At 40.9% G+C, this 22,120-nt stretch overlaps 2 protein-coding genes across 5 annotated transcripts in view; both read left to right on the forward strand.

The window, feature by feature from the left end:
• Positions 1-485: 485 nt before the first annotated feature.
• LOC110508358 (E3 ubiquitin-protein ligase RNF126) lies at positions 486-5,989 on the forward strand. 2 transcript variants are annotated; one of them, XM_021588935.2, is made up of 10 exons: positions 486-608; positions 802-888; positions 2,654-2,712; positions 2,922-2,982; positions 3,201-3,514; positions 3,698-3,766; positions 3,894-3,963; positions 4,125-4,218; positions 4,399-4,514; positions 4,760-5,989. In XM_021588935.2, the coding sequence occupies exons 2-10, from the start codon at positions 814-816 to the stop codon at positions 4,907-4,909; spliced, it is 1,008 nt and encodes a 335-aa protein (XP_021444610.1). In that variant the 5' UTR covers positions 486-608; positions 802-813; the 3' UTR covers positions 4,910-5,989. The 2 variants fall into 2 exon arrangements, with proteins under 2 accessions (XP_021444610.1, XP_021444687.1); XM_021589012.2 differs by lacking the exon at positions 486-608 and having other exon boundaries at positions 658-888; positions 3,249-3,514.
• A 7,211-nt stretch (positions 5,990-13,200) lies between these two features.
• The window catches only part of LOC110508526 (basigin-like), a 10,448-nt gene continuing 1,528 nt past the window's right edge, over positions 13,201-22,120 (forward strand). The window contains exons 1-5 of one of the 3 annotated variants that reach the window (XM_036969779.1): positions 13,201-13,228; positions 20,090-20,258; positions 20,485-20,573; positions 20,766-20,902; positions 21,199-21,472. In XM_036969779.1, the coding sequence (XP_036825674.1) occupies positions 13,216-13,228; positions 20,090-20,258; positions 20,485-20,573; positions 20,766-20,902; positions 21,199-21,472 (682 nt within the window). In that variant the 5' untranslated portion in view covers positions 13,201-13,215. Of the gene's footprint in view, positions 13,229-13,283; positions 13,344-14,120; positions 14,323-20,089; positions 20,259-20,484; positions 20,574-20,765; positions 20,903-21,198; positions 21,473-22,120 lie in introns of those variants that run through there. The other 2 variants (XM_036969893.1, XM_036969836.1) reach the window with 2 other exon arrangements.

Raw genomic sequence — 22,120 nt, forward strand, 5'->3', positions numbered from 1 at the left:
ATAAATGTAGAAACAGATTTGAAGAGTTTGAAGTATTTCATTATATGCTTTACGTATATTCTAGTGAGCGAATCATTCTTGTCCCCTTCTTTACTCTGTACTGTCGCCACTGTTGTCAGTAGTTACCACAGCCACAAAGTCAAAATTGGCTATGTCACAGAGTTTCTAAAATGAGAGGCGCAACGTCGCTATACTTCCGGGAACGCTTGCAAAACAGAACAAACAGACCAGGCTGTGGTTTTGGGTTTTAATAAGTAAATGAGATAAGTCAAAATGTCTTCCTTATTTGTTAATTTAATCGAAATCCAAAGTCACAACCTAGATTACACCCAATGTCTTAAGTAGTTGATCTTGTTTTTACTCCAAGGTCGTGAAAGTGATAAACTGACACGTTTTCATTTTTGTCAAAAATAACTTTATATCGAAGGAGTGCCTTTGATTTGACGACTGCACATGCGCAGTTTGTGGCGAGACGACCGTTAAACGCGATTAAGTGTTTCTACGCATGAGTTTAGCTAGCCAACGTCGACATGACATCGTCTACCAGTGTGATTTGGGATTTCTATTGGAGAATCATACTGTACTAACTTTGGCTATATCGTAAACATGTATGAAAACAAACATTTGCTTTTTGGTCTTAATTTAAGATTAGGCTTGGAAATACGTTTAGCAGTGTGGTTAATGTTAGGTTTAAAATCAGATTTTAAGAAGATAATTGTAGAAATAGTCTGGGTTTATCCATAATTACGACTTTGTGGCTGTGGTAACTAGTGACGACCCTCCAACTGAATCCTTCAACAGAGAACCAAAAAAATGGCGGAAGCACCTCCATGGCCCAGCCGGTTTTTCTGTCACAGATGTTCGGAAGAGATCAGCCCTCGTCTCCCCGTAAGTAACATTGACAATAAGCGAAAGACAATTAGTCGAGGAGAGTAGCTAAATTATTGTTGGTCTTGTACGTTTGAACGAGTCCATAAAAATTCTAGCTAGCTGGCTAGCTAAACCCCATCATACAGTCATTGAGCTAAGCTAACCATATTTTCAACTTCTTGCATCTGACTGTTAGCCAGCTAACGAGAACTAGTCTAGTTCGCTCATATTTTAAAATAGAAAGCTTGTAAAATCAGAGACTGATTAGCTCGCTAGCTAACTAACCGCATCTGATGTGCTTATCAGCCAAGCTAGCTATCCTGTATTGTGTTGCGTCGTTTGTAGTTAACGTTAGCTAGCTAGTTATTCTGGTTGTGTGCGCGTGCTAACGTTAACCAGTTTGATTTATAGCTAGGGCATGAAATTATCTTGACAGCAATTATTGTATACTCACGGCTCATTATTAATCTGTGCCAGATATAAATGGGAACAACATAGCTAGCTGCCTAGAAATCTTGACAACACATGGGACAAACAGTCTTAGCCAAGGAATGCATCTGAACTGCCTGTGATATCAGCAATGCTTGGCAATGGCATGTGCATCCAGATTAGTCATAAATGATGTATAAAGGATTCCATTCAGTAACCAAACATCCTGTAGGCTTCAGATCAGCTAAAGCAGAGGGAGATTTGTATTTAGCTAACGTTAGTTATATGATATGTTTATTTTTCTGCATCTTCAAGGAACAATTTATTGTAATATTTCCATGATGATGGCATTTATGTTTTCTGTAGAAAGTAGAGGAGAGAGGTTGTTGGCAGATTCCAATGCCTAACCTAAAATATTATGTTTAGTGTTATATTCTAGTCACAGTGACAATGGCACAGTGCATTCTTTGTGTGTGTGTGTGTGTGTGTGTGTGTGTGTGTGTGTGTACCATTCAGTAAGTTACACCAGCATAGCAGTCAGGTGCTGGAATGATCTGTCATAGAATACTAAAGGTGTCTCTCACAATGAAACATGTTAATCAGTAGGCTTTCCACAGTTTGCTGGCAATGAACACTGAATTAAATACTGAACACAATTCAACTCCTTCCTTCTTGACTGTTCTTAACAGTGTAGTTCAATTGGGTTATCTCCTTTTTGTCCATTTTTTCTCTCGTGTTGGCCACACATATAGTGCCAGTCAAAAGGTTGGACACCTACTCATTCAAGGGTTTTTCTTTATTTTGTATATGTTCTACATTGTAGAATAAGGCAATAAATGTCGTTCCACTTCATGATTGTGTCCCACTTGTTGTTGATTCTTCACAAAAAAATACAGTTTTATATCTTTATGTTTGAAGCCTGAAATGTGGCAAAAGGTCGCAAAGTTCAAGGGGGCCGAATACTTTCGCAAGGCACTGTATGTGGGAACTCATTAAAGACTGTTGGAAAAGCATTCCAGGTGAAGTTGGTTGAGAGAATGCCAAGACTGTGCAAAGCTGTCAAGGCAAACAAACGGTGGCTTCTTTGAGGAATCTAACATATATTTTGATTTAACACTTTTGGTTACCACATGATTCCATGTGTTATTTCATAGTTTTGATTTCTTCACTATTATTCTACAATGTAGAAAATAGTCAAAATAAAGAAGAACCCTTGAATGAGTAGGTGTCCAAACTTTTGACTGATACTATAGTTGAATGTAGTAGTAGTGATTCAATAGCTGATTGCTAGCCTGTTTTGTGGTAGAGTGAATGCGAAAATGACACTTAAAGGCGTTATAATATTTGTTTGCAGGATTACACATGTCCTCGGTGTGAATCTGGCTTTATCGAGGAACTGCTGGAGGAGAGACGGTTTGTTGAATGTGTGACATCAAAGCAAGCATTCTGTTGACATTCTGAATAAAAATGTCAGCAACCTTGTCACTAGGTTTTGTCACTTGGCATCACATAACTTTTTACCTATGATTACAGCACTCTGGTCAAGAGGGTGTGCGCACACATTTAAGTCAAATCCCTCTCCAAAAATGCTAACTGTTTTCTATGTTTCTCTTCCTAAACAGCAGTGAAAATGGGTCCACATCCACCATCTCCAGTGGTGACCAGAACCAACATCCATTTGAGGTTTCTCATCTTATTTACTCTGCGTATTGAGAAACAAAGGCTTTACCATGACATTGTTATCTTAGAAAACAAACAAACACAACTTGTAAAATCGGACCTGGTTTTTGACGTAGGCCTAGTTGGGATTTCTGTTGACTATAAACATTGAATAGTATGTACAGAAAGAACTCCAAGTAATTTATGAATGCATCTGTTTGTGAAATGTCCATTTCTTGTAGAATGTGGACCCTTCAAATATATTTACGTTCCCCTCGGGTTACGGCCAGTTTGCTATGGGTGTCTTTGACGACTCCTTTGACTTCGGAGCGGGGCTGGGAGGAGCTGGGTTGGGAGGAGCAGGGCTAGGAGGAGCTGGGTTGGGAGGAGCAGGGCTAGGAGGAGCTGGGTTGGGAACAGAGGACAACCGCGACGCAGAGAATCGTCGAGAACGGGAGATGGCATCACGGCAGCGATACGGCGCCAGGCAACCTCGCGGTCGCCATGGCGTCAGGAGGCAGGCAGGGAGACCGGAGGGAGTGCCCACTTTAGAGGGGTAAGTTCAGTGACTTGTGGGACCTTTTTTTAAATGTTCCATGATTCACATAGATGTTCCCAGTGATAGGCTTGTCTCTTTTCTTCTGAGCTTTGATAACATGTTCTATGTAGGCAATGATGCAATTAGGTCTTATTTTTGGATGCATGCAGAGCATAACCAAAATGTTTTGTCCTCTTGTAGAATCATTCAGCAGCTAGTGAATGGAATAATCGCCCCTGCGGCAGTGCCAAATATTGGTGTGGGACCCTGGTGAGTTAAACTTAGTACATTCCAGTATTTTGGGACTAGTGACCCATTGTTTTTATGTAAAACTTTGTAGAAGTTTTCCAACTGACTCTTTGTATTACAGCTGACTTTTGTTTATCTTCATTTATAGGGGCGTGCTTCACTCAAACCCCATGGATTACGCCTGGGGTGCCAACGGACTAGATGCAATCATTACACAGGTACGTAATGACTGTTTACCACTCACCTTATTAAACATTTCTAAATTCACTGTCAAACTCAACAACAAAATACCTGCATTTGGATTGTAAAAATATTATTTGTTTGGTTAGCATGATCCACACAGCATCAAATATATTTAAAAAAATTGTGTGTCCCATAGTTATTAAATCAGTTTGAGAACACTGGCCCTCCGCCAGCTGATGGGGACAAAATCATGAGCCTTCCCACAGTCCTAATCACACAGGAGCATGTAGGTAAGTGACCCTGAATATCAACACACACACAGCACAGTCAAGTGCATCACCTCAGGCCCTGTGCGCTGGACTTGTTGTGGTCTTGCTCATTTTCTATGGAAATCAGTAGGTCATAGGTTTTGTGTTTTTAAGTCTTTTGTTGAACACATTTACATCTTGAATTTGTTTTCCTGTTTTAAGGCTCTGGTCTAGAATGTCCAGTGTGTAAAGAAGACTACAGTGCTGGAGAAAACGTTAGGCAACTTCCATGTAATCATTTGTTTCACAATGATTGCATAGTACCCTGGCTTGAACAGGTAAGACCTTCCCACTCATATGGACCTTTCTTTTAGTGCTATCATTGACAAAACCTAGATTACCTTTTCCTGACCCCTCCTGACCTTTTCCTGAACCAGAGTTTCTCCTGTTTAAGTTAAGTTGTCAATTAAAACTGTGGGCTCTACTTACAATCTTGAGTTTTCCGGAAAATAAAATCTTCTTGAAGATTATTGATTATATATAATGATGTCTTCTGTGTTTGTGCTCCTGTGTGTTTCCAAAGCACGACACATGTCCAGTGTGCAGGAAAAGCTTAAGTGGACTGAACACAGCCATGAATCCTCCAGGTCTATCAGGGATGAACTTTGCCTCTTCCTCTGCACCCCCGTCCTCCAGCTCAACCAGCAATGAGAACTCGGCCAACAACTCCTAAAAAAACATTTCCCTTCCCACACAACCCAGTGAACTGCCCCTCCTCAGCCAGTTGGGTACCAGTCTCACCCTGTCAAGGGGAGCTGAGAGCAACCACCCAGTCTCCTCCTCACCTGGATCACTGCCTCACACTGGACCGGAGCCAGCAGGAATCCAATTAAATTAAAGTCAGTATGTTTCTGCCCCAACCGAGGCTCTCCTCAAGCCTTCAGGAATGTTGCTTCTTGCTGCGTGGAAGGATGGATTCGGCCCTCTGCCTGGGGAAGATATGGAGGATAGGAACATTAGGAGGGTCACTCTCTGGATAACCTCAACATGCAACAACAGAACAAGCCAGTTAGTCCTTCATTCTGAGGGGAGACTGGGGGAGAGATCTTTCTGGTCTTCTCTCACCAAGTCGGTTGTTTTTTTTAAATATTTTTTTTGACATGTTTTATGAGCATTCATATTTGTATTGCTAAAGTTCTTAAATGAAAACTTTCAGGAGGAAAGGAGGCTGAGTATAGGATGTATACTTGGTTTGGATTCTGCAGCTATTTTTTCCATGGATTGGAAACATCTATCAAATTTGAAGTGTTTTTCTCAAACAGAAAAGCGTTTACCCTTCATACAATGTACTTTTACATTGAATGAACCAACCCCCAATCATTTTCTTATTGACTGAAGTTGTATGTGCACCATTGTTTTGCCCTTTGAATTAAGAAACAAACTACATTTGGCTATGTGTTTTTTGGAGAACTGACTTGGGTGCTGGATTAAGTCAAAGGTTACTACATTCCTCTTTGTAACGACAGAGGTAAAGATCCAGTAGTTAACCTGCTAGACAGATTCTAACAGCATTTTCTCATCCGATCATACATAATCAGCAAGTTTCAGTGAATTGGTTTTTTTCAATTTTTTATTTTTTTAAAATTCTAAGTGAATTCAATGTTTTTGTACAATTCACAGTAGACCAGTGAAATATATAGATTTGCAGATCATGTAAAACCCTGAACAAGACATGAACTGATGAGAAAATAAAGATGTTTAGGTGCTACCACTGTAATACAAAATGTCTGTTATGTGGTGGGCCGTAGTAAGCTATCTGGTTTAGTTTTTGAGATGATTGAGAGCTCTAAGGAGGCACTTCTGAACAATTTTTTTTTCCAAAATGCCGCCGAGTACTAAACTGTAATCCAGTCTAAACTAATGTACTATCACCTCCATTTTCTAGCTCACAAATGACATTCCTTTGCTTTGATTTATTTATTTGGTTAATTGTCTGTCACTTGTCTCACATGATCTATTTAGCTCTCCTGTGTCCTACATCCAGAGAAAATGAATAATAGAATACGCAAGGTGCAATTTCAGAATGGTTGTGGGTATGCAGACCCACCAGCCACTGTCCCCTCATGATGAGTTCCATTTTTTTTGTGGCTCATGAAGTTGCCCATCCCTGGCATAGATGGTAAAGCTTTCATTTCGGGACTGTAAGATTGTGCCCACAATGGCACTTGATTGGTAGGTTATACTATATATACAGTGGCTTGCGAAAGTATTCACTCCCTTGGCATTTTTCCTATTTTGTTTGCCTTACAACCTGGAATTAACATTTATTTGGGGGGTTTTGTATCATTTGATTTACACAACATGCCTACCATTTTGAAGATGCAAAATATTTTTTGTGAAACAAACAAGAAATAATACAAAAAAACAGAACTTAAGCGTGCATAACTCTTCATCCCCTGAAGTCAATACTTTGTAGAGACACCTTTTGCAGCAATTACAGCTGCATGTCTTTTGGAGTATGTTTCTAAGCTTGGCACATCTAGTCACTGGGATTTTTGCCCATTCTTCAAGGCAAAACTACTCCAGCTCCTTCAAGTTGGTTGGGTTTAGCTGGTGTACAGAAATATTTAAGTCTTACTACAGATTTTCAATTGGATTGAGGTCTGGGATTTGACTAGGCCATTCCAAGACATTTAAATGTTTCCCCTTAAACCACTCAAGTGTTGCTTTAGCAGTACGCTTATGGTCATTGTCCTGCTGGAAAGTGAACCTCCATTGAAGTCTCAAATCTCTGGAAGACTGAAAAAGGTTTCCCTCAAGAATTTCCCTGTATTTTGCTCCATCCATCATTCCTTCAATTCTGACCAGCTTCCCAGTCCCTGCCGATGGTGTTCTTGGGGTGATGGGAGGTGTTGGGTTTGCACCATACATAATGTTTTTCTTGATGGCCAAAAAGCTCAATTTTAGTCTCATCTGACCAGAGTGAGTATCTTCTTCCATATGTTTGGGGAGCCTCCCACATGCCTTTTGGCAAACCATTTTTTTTCTCCTTATTTTCTGACCACTCTTCCGTAAGCCCAACTCTAAGGAGTGTACGGCTTAAAGTAGTCCTATAGACAGATACTCTAATCTCCGCTTTGCAGCTCCTTCAGGGTTATCTTTGGTCTCTGTTGCCTCTCTGATTAATGCCCTCCTTGCCTGGTCTATGAGTTTTGGTGGGCGGCCCTCTCTTGGCAGGTTTGTTGTGGTGCCATATTCTTTCCATTTTTTTTATTTTTATTAATAGATTTAATGGTGCTCCGTGGGAAGTGTCTGATATTTTTTTATAACCCCACCCTGATCTGTACTTCTCCACAACTTTGTTCCTGACCTGTTTCGAAAGCTCATTGGTCTTCATGATGCTGCTTGCTTAGTGGTGTTGCAGACTTTGGGGCCTTTTAGAACAGGTGTGTGTGTATATATACTGAGATCATATGACACTTAGATTGCACACAGGTGGACTTTATTTAACTAACTATGTGACGTCTGAAGGTAATTGGTTGCACCAGATCTTATTTTGGGGCTTCATAGCAAATCATACACATGCATGCACCACTTTTCCGTTTTTTATTATTATTATTATTATTTTTTTAAATAGACTTTCTTGAAACAAGTTCTTTTTTGTATTTCACTTTACCAATTTGGACTATTTTGTGTATGTCCGTTACATGAAATCCAAATAAAAACCCATTTAAATTACAGGTTGTAATGCAACAAAACAGGAAAAATGCCAAGGGGGATGAATACTTTTGCAAGGCACTATAATGTTAGGAAAGTTTCTGTGATTTTATTTACAATTTTGTCATTTTAGTAGAGCAACTTGCTGTGATGCGTGGATTTTTTTTTATCCTATGCTGGTTCCCTGTGGGAATCAAACCCACAACCTTGGAGTTGCAAATGCCATGCTCTACCAACTGAGGCACAGGGGATGGATCCTTTTTGGACGTCTAAGCCTTGACATTTCAAAAATGATTAGGTATGGTTTAGGATAGGGACGTCCCATCGATTCTGGATTGCACTAAGCTTTTACTCATGGATGTTATTCTCATACAATGGCAGACAACCATGTTTTCTTTTTTTGTGGGCGTGCGATGTTCCTTGATTATGGAAGCTGTAGAGGAAAGCTGGTGAATTATTGGCAATGCCCCTATACTACATTGCATTGGAGAAAGTGACAGCTTGAGATTGTTGATGTTATGATCAAAATACAATTGTGGCAAGAAATTAAGGATTTCTGATCCTCGGCGTTGGAAAAAGTACTCAATAGTTTAAAAGTAAAGATACCTTAATAAAAAAGTACTCCAGTGAAAGGCACCCAGTAAAGTACTACTTGAGTAAAAGTGAAAAAGTATTTGGTTTTAAATATACGTAAGTATCAAAAATAAATGGAATTGCTCAAAAGTAAAAATATAAATCATTTCAACTTCCTTATATTAAGCAAACCAGACGGAACAATATTTATATTTTTTTATGGATAGCCAGGGGCACACTCCAACATAATTTATAAATGAAGCATTTGTGTTTAGTGAATCCGCCAAATCAGAGGCAGTAGGGATGACCAGGGATGTTCTCTTGATAAGTGTGTGAATTGGACCATTTTCCTGTCAAAATGTAACGAGTACTTTTGGGTGTCAGGGGAAAAGTATGGAGTAAAAAGTAAATTATTTTCTTTAGGAATGTTGTGAAGTAAAAGTTGTCAAAAAATATGAATAGTAAAGTACAGATACCCCAAAAAACTACTTAAGTAGTACTTTAAAGTATTTTTACTTAATTACTTTACACCACTGCTGATCTTCTACTTACTCTTGCAAATGTACCGATCCTGTGTTTTATACCCAGCCCAATTATACAGACCGTTAAACATTAAAATAGATTAGCTTAAAATGATTTATGGAATTATGTGACCTCGTTCATTATTTTGTAGGTTGCTGCTCACAAAAAAAATAAGTACCACCACTGGATTGATCAAAAGTAGGCATAGCTGGTGACGCTTATCAATTACAAATCAATATGTCTGTATTTGACCCTAACATGCTGCAAGCTTTGGATTTGTAGTTGAATGTTTTTTCCAAGACATGCCCTTCGGTTGACCTCACAAGTAAAAAATATTTAAAAAAAACAATTATTCTCCCGTATTCAAACACCTTGCCAAATTCAGGTGTACAGTTTCCAGTGTTGTTGATCATTAATGAGTTCATTGTATTACCCTCTGGTGAGTTTACAATTTGTCCTCAGGGTAGAAAATTAGATGCCACTGTTCTAAATAGGATAGTATGGGAGACACAAGGATTGTCAATTACATTCCTTTAAAACAATAGTTAATACCATTATGCAACAAGGCTTTGTTTTATATAAGGTGACAACACTGCCCACAATTTGGAACTGTATTGAATTGTTGTCTCGTGGAGTAATATGTTTGTTTTTACATGCAAAAGTGATTGCTTTTGATAAGCCCCCCTCATCTGCCTACATTGTATTATTATGGAAAATAGATGTTTCTGAACGAAACTGTTCTGCGCCTGAGAAAGGCAGTTAACCCACTGTTCCTCGGGCGCTGAAGACGTGAATGTCGATTAAGGCAGCCTCCCATACCTCTCTGATTCAGAGGCAGTGGCGGACTGGCCGTCGGGAGCACCGGGACAGGAATGAGTTGACGGAGAATCCACGCATCAGGCGCGACTCTCACTCTCGCTGCAGTGTCCCGGTGCCAAAAATGACATCAGCTCTCTCCGTGACGCGCATAGCAAACGTCCACCTGCTTCTCTACTGATAACATTTTAGACAAGTCGCACGGCGAAATGGGCGGTCAGAATAGGAACGGTGGAGCAGAGGGGGGAAAGAATAAAAAAGAGAAAGGCCCTTGCCACAGACGCAGCTAAATGCTGCAAAATAAGCGACATGTTCGTCAGTAAGGGACCAGGTCAGTCAAAAACACTAGCTAAAACACACACACACATGACATCCAGCATGGCTAATAATAGTGACACAACGGCCAATAGGCTAAACAGTTTGCACGTCTTAGGTCTTCGTGGAGGAATTAGATCATAGCAATGAGTGCAACATAGCGATCATAATATGACATTGAAGGCAACATCAATTAGTAAAAAGTAGTAAATCTAGACTGGACTTGCTTGCATGACTCATGCCATATAAACTGGGTGGGAAAATGCACATACATTGTACAGCAAAACAGGCGTAACCACAATACATCCATGAACGTAACACAGTAGCCTGTGTGACACAGCACAGGCAATGACAAAGATCATTAGCGCCATTAGTACTGTATTAATGTAGCCTACTGGTACACTAATGATAGTGATATATGATAATATTACTTTCTTTGCAAAGGTGGAGAAGGAAGCAGCAGCAGCGCTAGAGCTTCAGGTGCTCCTACAGAACTGAAGATGGTGGTCAGTTCAGATTCAGACTCAGAGCAGGAACCTTCAGCTACAACGTAAGAGCACAAACCTGTAGGCTATGTAGGCTATGATTTTAGATTAATATGTGCTTTATTTATGAGATTATCAGTAGGACTGTAATTGGGGGGCATACAATCGATGACTGCACAAGTAATACAAGTTTAAATTGAGGTTATTTACAATGTTAATGTCATTCCGCAGAGCAACCAGATCTGCAGAAAGTGAGAGAGAGGTTTAGGGGCCAGTACAAGGAAAATAGAAAGGGACAGGGAAAGCACTGAAAACCCATTTGATTATTTTGCCCATCCTCAGGTCAAGGATTTTGACTTATTTTTTCAGTACCACCCAAAACAAACCCCTCAAAGAGTCATTCCCAATGTATTCCACTCCAAAGATGTCACAAACAGAAAATGGCTGACATACAATGAAGTAACTCACTCCTTGTTCTGCTTAGTATGTCTTGCATTCGCAAAACCTTCAGCCAGTGATAGTGCATTTGTCAAAGGAGACATACAGGCCTGGAAACATGCCCATCAGAGAGTATAGGAACATGAGAGCAGCAAGACCCATAAAGAAAGTGCAGAAGCCTTTTTCCTCAGAGCCAGCAAAGCAGACATCCATCCGTACCCTTCTGAGTGATAAGTAAATGTCAGTTCAATGAGACCAGGTCAGAAAGAGGAGGTAGGTCATGGAACGTGTGATTGATGTAGTTAAAGTTATTGGTAAATGTGGGCTTAGGTACAGAGGACACAGACACGAAGCTGCATGTAACTTGGAAAACATGGCCATCAATCATGGCAAGTTTCTTGAGCTTATATTGTTGCTAAGCAAATATGATGTCTGCCTACAAGAGCATGTTAGTGATTGCATTGAGAAGAGCAAGAAGCAGATGGGAATTAAAGGAAGAGGGTCCTTGGTAACTATGATGTCCAAAACAACAGCATATGAAGTAAGTGAAGTCATCAGAATGTTGATTCAGCAGACAATTGCTGTTGAAGTGAGAAAGGCAGGGATGTTCTCAATACAAATGGACACAACACAGGATTTAAGATCCAAAGACCAGTGTGCAGTAGTTCTGCGATTATGTCACTGATGTTGTCCACAAGAGACTCATTGCGGTCATTGACTTTGAGTTATCGACTGGACAGTACTTTGTGGACCTTGTGAAACAGACCCTTGAGAAGATGGACATAGGTATCAAACAGTGTGTTGGTAATGCAACAGACTGAGCAGCTAATATGCAGGGACAATACAGGGGCTTCTCTGCATTGCTCACAGGAGAGTCTTCTAACGAAGTACACATATGGTGTTACTCACATGTCCTCAACCTTGTGCTAACTGACACCACTGGGGTTGTTGTGGCAAGTGAATTCCTTTTCTCACTACTGAATGACATTGCAGTGTTCGTTCGAGATTCCTACAAGCGCATGAAGCTTTGGGAGGAAACAAGTGAGGACAGGAGACAGAAGGCTTGATGTAATTGGTGAAACACGCTGTTGGGCAAAAGACGAGGCCTTGAGGAAAGTATTTGGAAGCTTTGCAAAGCCTGACCGAACACTTGATGTGGTCATCACTATGGAAAGAATTGAAAAGGATGTGACCATAAAACCTGCCATCCGAATCAAGGCCCAAGGGTACAAGGATGCTCTCCTAAAGTATGAAACCATACTTACAGCTGAGGTTTTTCTCAGAATTTTTGAGTAGATGTCCGCTCTCTCTAAATACTTTCAAACAAGTGGCATGGATATCGTAACAGCACAGCATTTGGTGACGGGAACGGAGGATAACTTGAGAAAGTGTGCCCGAGACTTTGAGGGTGTGAAGAGGGCAGCAGACAACTTTGTTGAGTGGGCCAATGGCATTCTGGAGGAGCAGCAGGACTGTGATGCCGAAGCTCAGACAGCTCTCCCAGAGAAGAGAACAAAAAAAAGAAGAGAACCAGGTGAGTTGGCAGAAGACGAGCCCATTGCTAATGCAGACATGGATTACAAAATCAAGATCCACAATGTGGTACTGGACACTGTTGTTGAAAGTATTCACCGCTGTTATGCAGCAAATGCAGTGCTGTGTGCAGATGTCTCCTGCCCAAAGACAGCCATGAAGGAGCTCAGCAAATGCTTACTGGAATTTGATGAACATGCCACTGTTGAGGCATTGCAGGCTGAACTGATCAGCCTTGCACAACAGTGGGAAAGACTGAAACAGTCAACATTGGAGGAGTACAACACCAGGGCCGCCGCTGCCAGTGATGAATCGGGGGAAGGCTTTGAGGATCCTGATGAAAGTGGAGTTGGTGAGCAGAAGTTGTTCCACATGTAAAAACTGCCCGATATGCTGCTATCTTCTCCTGTCTCAGTACAATCTGCTCACAGATGCGTATCACATCATTGGTTGGGCTACAAGTTCCTCCTCACCCTATCCATCACTCAGGTGGCTTGTGAGATGACCTTCTCCACCCTGAAATTTGTGAAGAACCGCCTAAGAACCTCCCTCAACTCAAGAGATCCTTGAAGCGTTTCTTTTGATGGCAACAGTGAATGAGATTCTTACGGGACTTGGCAAAGATGACGTCATTGACAAGATGGCAGAGAGCAGTAAGTTACTGCGCCCCCTACTAGTATACTAGTGGTAATTACTTACTGGTTACTCTGAAGTAGCTATGCTATGACTCTTCCTTAACAGGCTGACAAGGGTGAAAGACAATTTGCTGTGAGTTAAAGCTTTAGTGCAAAGGCATGTTTTTTGGACTTTCGTATTATACTTGCAGTTATGTAGCCAATGTTAAATTTCATTGACTCAGTGTATAGATGTTTATTTTTGTGCTGTTTGCTTTATGGACACCAGTGAGTGAACATTGTAATATACATTTTTTTTTTTTAAGAAAAGTGTATGATACTTAGTACATTGTTGTAGCTTATGTTCAATTTCAGTGAATGTGTGCGTGAAGTTTTTTATACCTTTGATATGCTTGATGCTTGAATATAAGGATAATAATTTGAACATTTGAGCTATCTCATTATCTTTAAAAAAAAAAGTGTAGGCTAATTGTTTTGTGTCTAGCCTTGTACATTTGTATGTGCTATGATTGGTGTATTCCTAGTGAGTTTTTGAGGGTGCACCCAAAGCATACTCAGTGTTCAGATAGGCTACTTGTTTGTCAGTCCCAAATGTTTGTGTTTTGTAATATGGATAACTTTCTTCTCAGATGAACATAGTTGCCAAATGTATAACTAGTTTGGTACCCGTTACATCAACACATAGGGTTAGCCTACACAATTAGCGGTCTGTTGGTTTGGGTGGCCTGGGATGGAGTCAAATTTCCGGCTTGAATTATTGTTTCAGTTCGCCCGTGTTCAGAGGGCTTGGGTTAATGCCTAAAACACAATTTCAGTTAAATGAATTCAGTTGTACAACTGACTAGGTATCTCCCTTTCTGCTTTTGCCTGTTCACGTCGAACTGAGTCTTTTTGTTTTTTTTTTTATTTCCGCACAGGGCGTGACGTGCTAGTTCACGACGTGAGGAACAACGACTAACTCGTCGATGGTATAGCAAGGGAGTCGAGATAAGATCAAATATTTGAAAAATAGTGTAATTGACAGTATATCTGTGACAGACTAAAAACAATGAAAGTGCTGTGGGGTTTAAGTGCCCTCCTATTGTGCTTGAACCGAGCCAATGCCCAGACAGGTAAGATATTTAACGTTAGCTAGGTAACGTTAACGTTACTGTATAGAGGGTGCGAACTGGCTAACGTTAGCGGTTTTCAATTGTTGATTTAACGTTACAGTTCAACGCCATGTGTTTTCCAAACAGTCTACCTAAAACAAAATCAATCGCTATAACGTTAAATGTAGAAAAAAAGCAAAGTAGCTAACGTTAGGTACCTAGGAAGCATACGAGTAAGAGGGGGTCACAACGTTCCAGGCACAGAACATGATTGATTGATGATTTTACTTGTTTTAGCCTGGCAACGTTAACTATGTAAATAAGATATAGTTCTGACAAAGATGTGATGCTTTGCATCAATATTCATACTATATTAGTTATACAAAGTAGCTAGTGAATATATACACATGTAACGTTAGTGATACCTAAAAACTTGTAGGTAACGCTAGCTAACTGAAATAGTTAGCTAACGTTTAATTTTGCAAGTAGCTAACTGTTAAGTATTATTAGATGTCTATTTGTCTCGTTTGTCAGAACTAAAATGACGTGTGGGTCTCGTTTTAAAAAGGCAAGTGTCAATATTTAGTTACTACCAGTATTTACCAGCTAGCTTGCAAGTTTTTGACTAGATCCCCCACCATGAACACCACCAGCCAATGGAGTTGCCTTTGTTAAGTTCTTCATAAACCAGCCAATGTTTTGTTGTGTGTAAATGAGCAGACTAACCAGTTGTCTACCAAGGCTGTAATCTTTCATGTTTGAAGTCTCAGCTAGTTTTTTGCGAGTCAAAGCTCTGCCTGTGCTTCTGGCTTGCTAGCTGCGATCTTTTAATTAAACTGTTGTAGACCAGTTTACCAACCTCATTGGAGGTTAGCTGCTGTGTCATAGATGTCCAGTTTAGAGGATGGAAGAAAGTAAAGATGATGTTTTACCTCCATATGTCGACCTTTCAATGGAGATAAATAACACAATTATTTAAATGTGGTACAACATAGTGGTGTAATAATGTTATGATGTACTGTTTTATATTTAGTTTCATATGTAATTGCTTTAATGTGTTTGGACCCCAGGAAGATGGGGATCCCTAATAAATACAAATACCACATATCTCAATTAAATTCACAACAAATATTATATTTGTATGGTTACAATACCAATGTATTTACATGTATTATATAAAACGTTTCAAACAAGCAAGAACCCTTGTGTTTGCAAGCTTGTTTTTAGCAGAGACTGCAATAAAATTAAATTGCCTTAACACAATGAGTCCCACTGTAACACCAGCACTTTTTGGACTTCTAAATCCCTTTAAACATTGTGTGTTTGCTACAGACTTTTGAGTTGTACCATTGTATTTGTCAAGTTCTTCTGCATCTGTAGATACGGTAGATTAGTCTGTGATTCACGGGGGCTGGGCAAGAGCAACGTTTGTGACAACGGGACGGAATAGTTTGAGCTACAAACTCTGTTCACAAGCTACAGAAGTTGTTAGAAGTTAACCCTCATTTAGCTATTTGATTTTGGATTTTAAGATCCCTTCAGGTATAAAAATATCTATATTTTTTAAAAACTATTTGATGGAACATTGAAATAGCCTTATTGCTAATAGCCTTATTGCTATTAGCCCATTGAAACACATTCAATAACAGATTCATACATGGAAAACAGTCCCCCCCCCAAAAAAAAAAAAATCTATAGGAAGTTTGTTTTGATGTGTTTCTCATATCTGAGAGATATAAGAAAAGTCACAGAACTTTTTATTTTCTACACATTTTACCCATTTTTTTTGGCACTAATCTACTTACATATATATTTCCTTTCTTATTTATATTTTTTACTGGTACCGGACTACCTTCAGGAGAGTTTTGTGGGCGTCGTAGAGCAAAACAACCGACGTACACTATATGTACACATTTATTTGGACATTCCTTCAAATGACTCGATTCAGCTATTTCAGCCACACTTGTTGCTGACAGGTATATCAAATTGAGAACACAGCCATGCAATCGACATAAACAAGCATTGATCGTGGAATGGCCTTACTTAAGAGCTCAGTGACTTTCAACGGGGCACCGTCATAGGATGCCACCTTTCTTTCATATTTCTGCCCTGCTAGAGCTGCCCCGGCCAACTGTAAGTGCTGTTATTTTGAAGTAGAAATGTCTAGGAGTAACAACGGCTCAGCTGCAAAGTGGTACGCCACACAAACGCACACGACTGGACCGCTGAGTGCTGAAGTATGTAAAAATCGTATGTCCTCGGCTGCAACACTCACCACGGAGTTCCGAACTGCCTCTGGAAGCAACGTCAGCACAATAACTGTTTGTCGGTAACTTCATGAATGGGTTTTCATAGCCGAGGAGCCGCACACAAGCCTAAGATCACCATGTGCAATGCCAAGCGTCGGATGGAGTGGTGTAAAGCTCACCGTCATTGGACTCTGGAGCAGTGGAAACGCCTTCTCTGGGGTGATGAATCACACTTCACCATCTGGCTGTCCGACGGACGAATCTGGGTTTGGCGGATGCCAGAAGAGCACTACCTGCCCGAATGCATTGTGCCAACTGTAAAGTTTGTTGGAGGAGGAATAATGGTCTGGGGCTGTTTTTCATGGTTCAGGCTAGACCCCTTAGTTCCAGTGAAGGGAAATATTAACGCTACAGCATACAATGACATTCTAGATGAATTCTGTGCTTCCAACTTTGTGGCAACAGTTTGGGGAAGGACCTTTCCTGTTTCAGCATGACAATGCCCCCATGCACAAAGCGAGGTCCATACAGAAGTGGTTTGTTGAGATCGGTGTGGAAGAACTTGATTGCACAGAGCCCTGACCTCAACTCCATCAAACACCTTTGGGATGAATTGGAACGCAGACTGTGAGCCGGGCCTAATCACCAAAAACATCAGTGCCCGATCTCACTAATGCTCTTGTGGCTGAATGGAAGCAAGTCCCCGCAGCAATGTTCCAACTTCTAGTGGAAAACCTTCCCAGAAGAGTGGAGGCTGTTATAGCAGCAAGGGGGGGACCAACTCCATATTAATTCCCATGATTTTGGAATGAGATGTTCGACAAGCAGGTGTCCACATAACTTTTGGTAATGTAGTGTACGTGAAATACTCACCTTTCCGTAGGGGAGGTTATATTAGTGTTTAGCCCAAACTGTTCGGACGCTACATACAGAAATTGACAGATCGGCAGTACCGACTACAGACGAGTCGCGTGACGATGGTGGGGGACGTAGAGCAAAATCACCGACATGTTCGTGTGAGTCTCACGTTTCCATAGAGTGGACATAGTTTGTTCGGATACTACAAACGTTTTCATAAGCAGACCGATTGCATTCTGGAGAGCTGAGCGCTTGCATTCTGGAGAGAGATGTGCCTACAGGTTATCTTCGCAACACATCCCTTCCCTTGTCTCTTTTTTAAAATTATACTCATAATCTTCACACATTATAGATGCTTTTTCACCGACAGCCGCAACTCAATAATCAGCTAGGCCTTTTTCCACACGCACTGCCTATGAAAGACTTCCTCATATGCCATTTCTCTCCTGTTCTATTGGTTTTCATATCAACTTTATTTCATTGTCCAGAAGCCAAAGGCACAACACTTCATATTAGCAACCCATCCTAGTTGTTGTCTTTAGTTTCCCCCTCTAAGTTTGTAACTGAGATTTTCCTCTCTGTCATATACCGCTCACATCAGTTGCTCTGTTTAGAATGGTGTTTTCTTGCTAATTGCATTTTGGTAAGTGTTTGAAAATGAAATTTTATTGACTTCTTCATTACAGGAGTTGCATGTTCTGTTAAAGCGGCATATGTAATACCTGACCAAATTCACATAGAAATTTCAGTTATACACTTAACAAAAATATAAACTCAACATGTAAAGTGTTGGTCTCATATTTCATGTGCTGAAATAAAAGATTCCAGAAGTGTTTCGAAGCACAAAAAGTTGCTCTCAAAATTTGTGCACCAATTTGTTTGCATCAAATTGGCATGAAATCATTTGGTTAAAATGATGATGCTCAATCTCTTCCTTCTCTTATTCATGTGTCCTATTAACCTCTTCTGTTTCTTTCTTTCTGCCTTACTATCATCTTCTTGAATTGACTGATGTGCTCACACCAATCCCAACCTAATCCATCAATATAATACTCAAATCAATCCACCCCTCCCACATAATGGCCTGTTCAGCCGGCTTTATCAAGTCGTCCCTGTTCCAGATGAAGCGGATAGAGGACAGTGCAGAGCTGCTCTGTGAGGTGACGGGGAACCCGATCCCTGAGGTGCAGTGGTGGTTCATAGAGGGCGAGGAGCACGAGACCATGACCCAGCTGTTTTATGGGGTGCGGGAGGACTGTGTCGGCCTCAACGCCACCTACACCCAGCTCCATTCACCTCTTAAACCTCACGCTCAATGACTGGCACTTAAGAGTGCCGCGCTAACAACGATCCTGACCGCAACGAGCTGAAGAAGGCACCCAAAGCCAAGTGGATCCCCTCATAGGCTAACGTTATAGTGTTTGAATGTGAGTGCTGGTGGTGGGAGGCCCTGTGTACAGCCAGGCAGCGTCTCCCTGTAGAGAGAACAGAGAGTGGTCCAGCTCCTGTCCCACACCCTCTCCTGCCCTCACTGAGCTCCTGTCATGCATGGCCGAGCCTCTCTCCTTAGACGTGTCCTACCTGCCGTAGCACTACCCCCAATTTCCCAGGCCAATGTCAAAGCTTAGGGAATTGTTTAAATTAATGAATTAGCAAAATATTTTTCATATGGATAATACTGGTTAGAAGGTCTGAAACCTGCAAATGGCTGCATCATAAAAAAAATAACATTTTTTTTATGGGGTCAGTTTATGGAGTGTTTAGATTCTTGTTGGCTTTCATTCTCTATTTTGCTGTTCTGTCCAAGGTTTAGAATGTGTAATAATTGATACAAACATTGGTACTCTCCTGTGTTTACACTCTTTAGACCTGTTTAGGCTCTTTAGGAGTACTAAATTATCTACAGAAGACCCCAACCCAGCTTTGTAATGCTTCTCAGCCATAGGCCATCTTTCTGCCTTGTGGCCCAGTATTATTTGACACAAGTTGTTCATTTCACTACCCTAAACCAAACCAAAATATCCTCTTATTTGTTCGTGGAACACCAACCTGCCATACCTCACCTTGCTGGTTGCTTCTTCTGCTTGTGTTGATTTACAAGCATGGTCTCCTAGATTAACTTCCCAGTCTAACTCCTCTTCTCTCCCATCTTGAACTCTTGGTTCAGACCGAGCTCTCCATTTAGGTGTCTTCCCATGTGTGATCTGCCCCCTTCTTGGAAAGCTCTGCGCTGCCATTTTATATTGTGTTGTTTTTGGCATGAAATGTGATAGTTGATGAAAGTAATACCATTTGATCAGCTAGGCTAGACCTTATCAGTTTTTTCTATGAAGTTTAGGCTAAAGGATAGTGAAGCAATGTTGAGCCCTGGACAGTGTCTCCTTGAGGTTTGTGGCTCCTCAACATGTTGGTATCAAGACAATCTCCAATAGATTGCCATTTGTCCAGTAAACCCTATAAATTCCGCTAGCCTAAATAACCACAGATGTATCTAGTGCCTTTTTAGTTACCCTCAACTATTTTAGCAATGTCCTGTACTAGAAAAGACATACAATAATTTGTTACACTTGGCCTTTCCTCATGGTACTATGGTAAACTATAATGGTCAGTGTATAGGCCTACTTGATGTGTTTATATCAAAGGATGGCTTTTTAATATATTCACTTTATGTGCATCTACAGATCCCTTAATTGAAGCTGAACCTATGGAGGTATACAACCAGACCTCTGCTGTCCTCTCATGCAAACTGACCGACCCCCCGTCCACAGTCAAAGGCCACTACTGGATGAGGAACGGCAAAGTGATCGAGTCATCCAAGCATAACTTGCCAACTCTCTACACCGAGCACACGTAAGTTCCAGGAAGGCAGGGTGTGTTGGCATGTTTTATCTGCATTTTGATCCACCAGATGGACTTGACTCAATTTACCTGCAAGCTCAGCCTGTTGGGGCAGCATCTTTTGCAAAGTGACTTCATGACTGGGATGTGTTAGAAGCCATTGTTTAAGCGAAGTCTGTTGTAGTATGTCTGTTTCTCATCTTTAGGGGTTACCTTTAGTTTTTGTTTTTTCCATTAGCTTGGCTAAAATCGATTCCCATTCCGGTGGATTGTATGAGTGCGTCTTCCTTTCTGAGCCCGAGGTGAAAACAACCATTGAAGTCAAAAGTAAGTAATCCTTTTAAGTTTCTTCTACTGACATCCTCTGCCAGTTAATTTTAGCGCACTTTGAGTATCTGAAGGCTGCAATAGGCCTATATAACCAATTGGTTTAGAAAACTGCAGATGCTGGTGTTTTGGATAAATAGTGCATATCGGCTATCATCCCATAAATACCTGCCTCCCTGTGTTTGTCACTAGCTGCTCCCCTTGTCTCTGCCTACAAACGCTCTGAGCATGGTAACGAGAAGGACAAGGGTGTGCTGGTGTGTATTAGTTATGGATACCCACTGCCCACTGACTGGAAGTGGTACAAACTGGAGGGAGAAGATAAGACGGTATGCTTTAGCAAACTTTACATCAATGATGCACATTATGCTTAGCAAAATTGGTTTCACTGAGCTGGAATAAACCCTGCTGCTGGACTAAACTGAGTGATTGAACTCAGTTTCAACCATGCTGCAGTTATTTTCCAATTTTAGGAATCATTGACTTAAATCAGTATCTTGATTGAAGCCACAGTAATTCCACACGTAGTAGTACTTGCCAAAGGGGTCTGCCCTAGAAAATATAAAAAAATTTAAATCTGGAAATTGGGTTTGAATGACTTTTACTCCCTGTCTGGCATTCTCAGGCCATCACCAACGGTACCGACAGGTATGAGATCAAGAGCACCCCCAACAGGACCACCCTGACCATTGACAACCTGGACATCGCCATGGACATAGGCAACTACATTTGCGACGGCACGAGCGAGTTCGGCTCGACCTCCGACAAGGTCCACCTGCGCGTCCGCAGCCGGCTGGCCGCCCTCTGGCCCTTCCTGGGCATAGTGGCTGAGGTCATCATCCTGGTCAGTATCATCTTCATCTATGAGAAGAGGAGAAAGCCTGATGAGATCAACGACGGTAAGTCGACACACCCGCAGAGAAAGGCAGAAAGGAAGTACTCTTGTTTTGCCATTCATCTATGTTTTCTGAAGGGCTAAAGTAGCATACCTGGTCATGTCCATATGATTTGACTGTGAGTGTCTGCTGCCCCCGAGTGGCAGAACAGTCTCTGTTGCAGATGCACTGTCATTCAACAAAGATTTCTGTGCATTCATTACGTGCCCTTTTAATGATATCTCTATAGTTACCATTTTCGTAATGGTTTGGATACAGGAGGTTTACTATTATGGATGTGGTCTTGATTTAGTTTACAAGTATGTTTTCCACTCTTGATTTTAGTAGTTCCATTCGATCTAAAGCAATCGTTTTTTTTATTAGAACAGTTTTTTGTTTGTTTTTTATTTCTCTGTTCGCTGCTGCTTTTACGTTTTGATAAGTGATCAAAACCGCATGTCAGATTGAAGTGATTGACCTGAGATGACAGTAACTGAGAAGCTATGGGAGTCAGAATCCACTGCTTTCATAGTCACCACTTGTATAAGAATGTATCTAATAATGAACTCTTTCACTGGCCTTGCTTTCCTACATTGGACCAACCTGGGCTAAATTTGAATGACATTTTTATGCCCACAAATCAATGTTTTTTTTTATCATGCCAGCGCAATG

This window comes from Oncorhynchus mykiss, chromosome 1, assembly GCF_013265735.2.
Source record: "Oncorhynchus mykiss isolate Arlee chromosome 1, USDA_OmykA_1.1, whole genome shotgun sequence".
In the NCBI taxonomy this organism is placed as follows: Eukaryota; Metazoa; Chordata; class Actinopteri; order Salmoniformes; family Salmonidae; genus Oncorhynchus; species Oncorhynchus mykiss.

What these genes read in the sequence shown, in the direction of transcription:
- LOC110508358 (XM_021588935.2), top strand. Translation starts at nt 814, where the DNA reads ATGGCGGAAGCACCTCCATGGCCCAGCCGGTTTTTCTGTCACAGATGT. An exon ending in AGATCAGCCCTCGTCTCCCC is followed by an intron (nt 889 to 2,653) that starts GTAAGTAACATT and finishes ATTTGTTTGCAG; the next exon opens with GATTACACATGTCCTCGGTG. An exon ending in GAACTGCTGGAGGAGAGACG is followed by an intron (nt 2,713 to 2,921) that starts GTTTGTTGAATG and finishes CTTCCTAAACAG; the next exon opens with CAGTGAAAATGGGTCCACAT.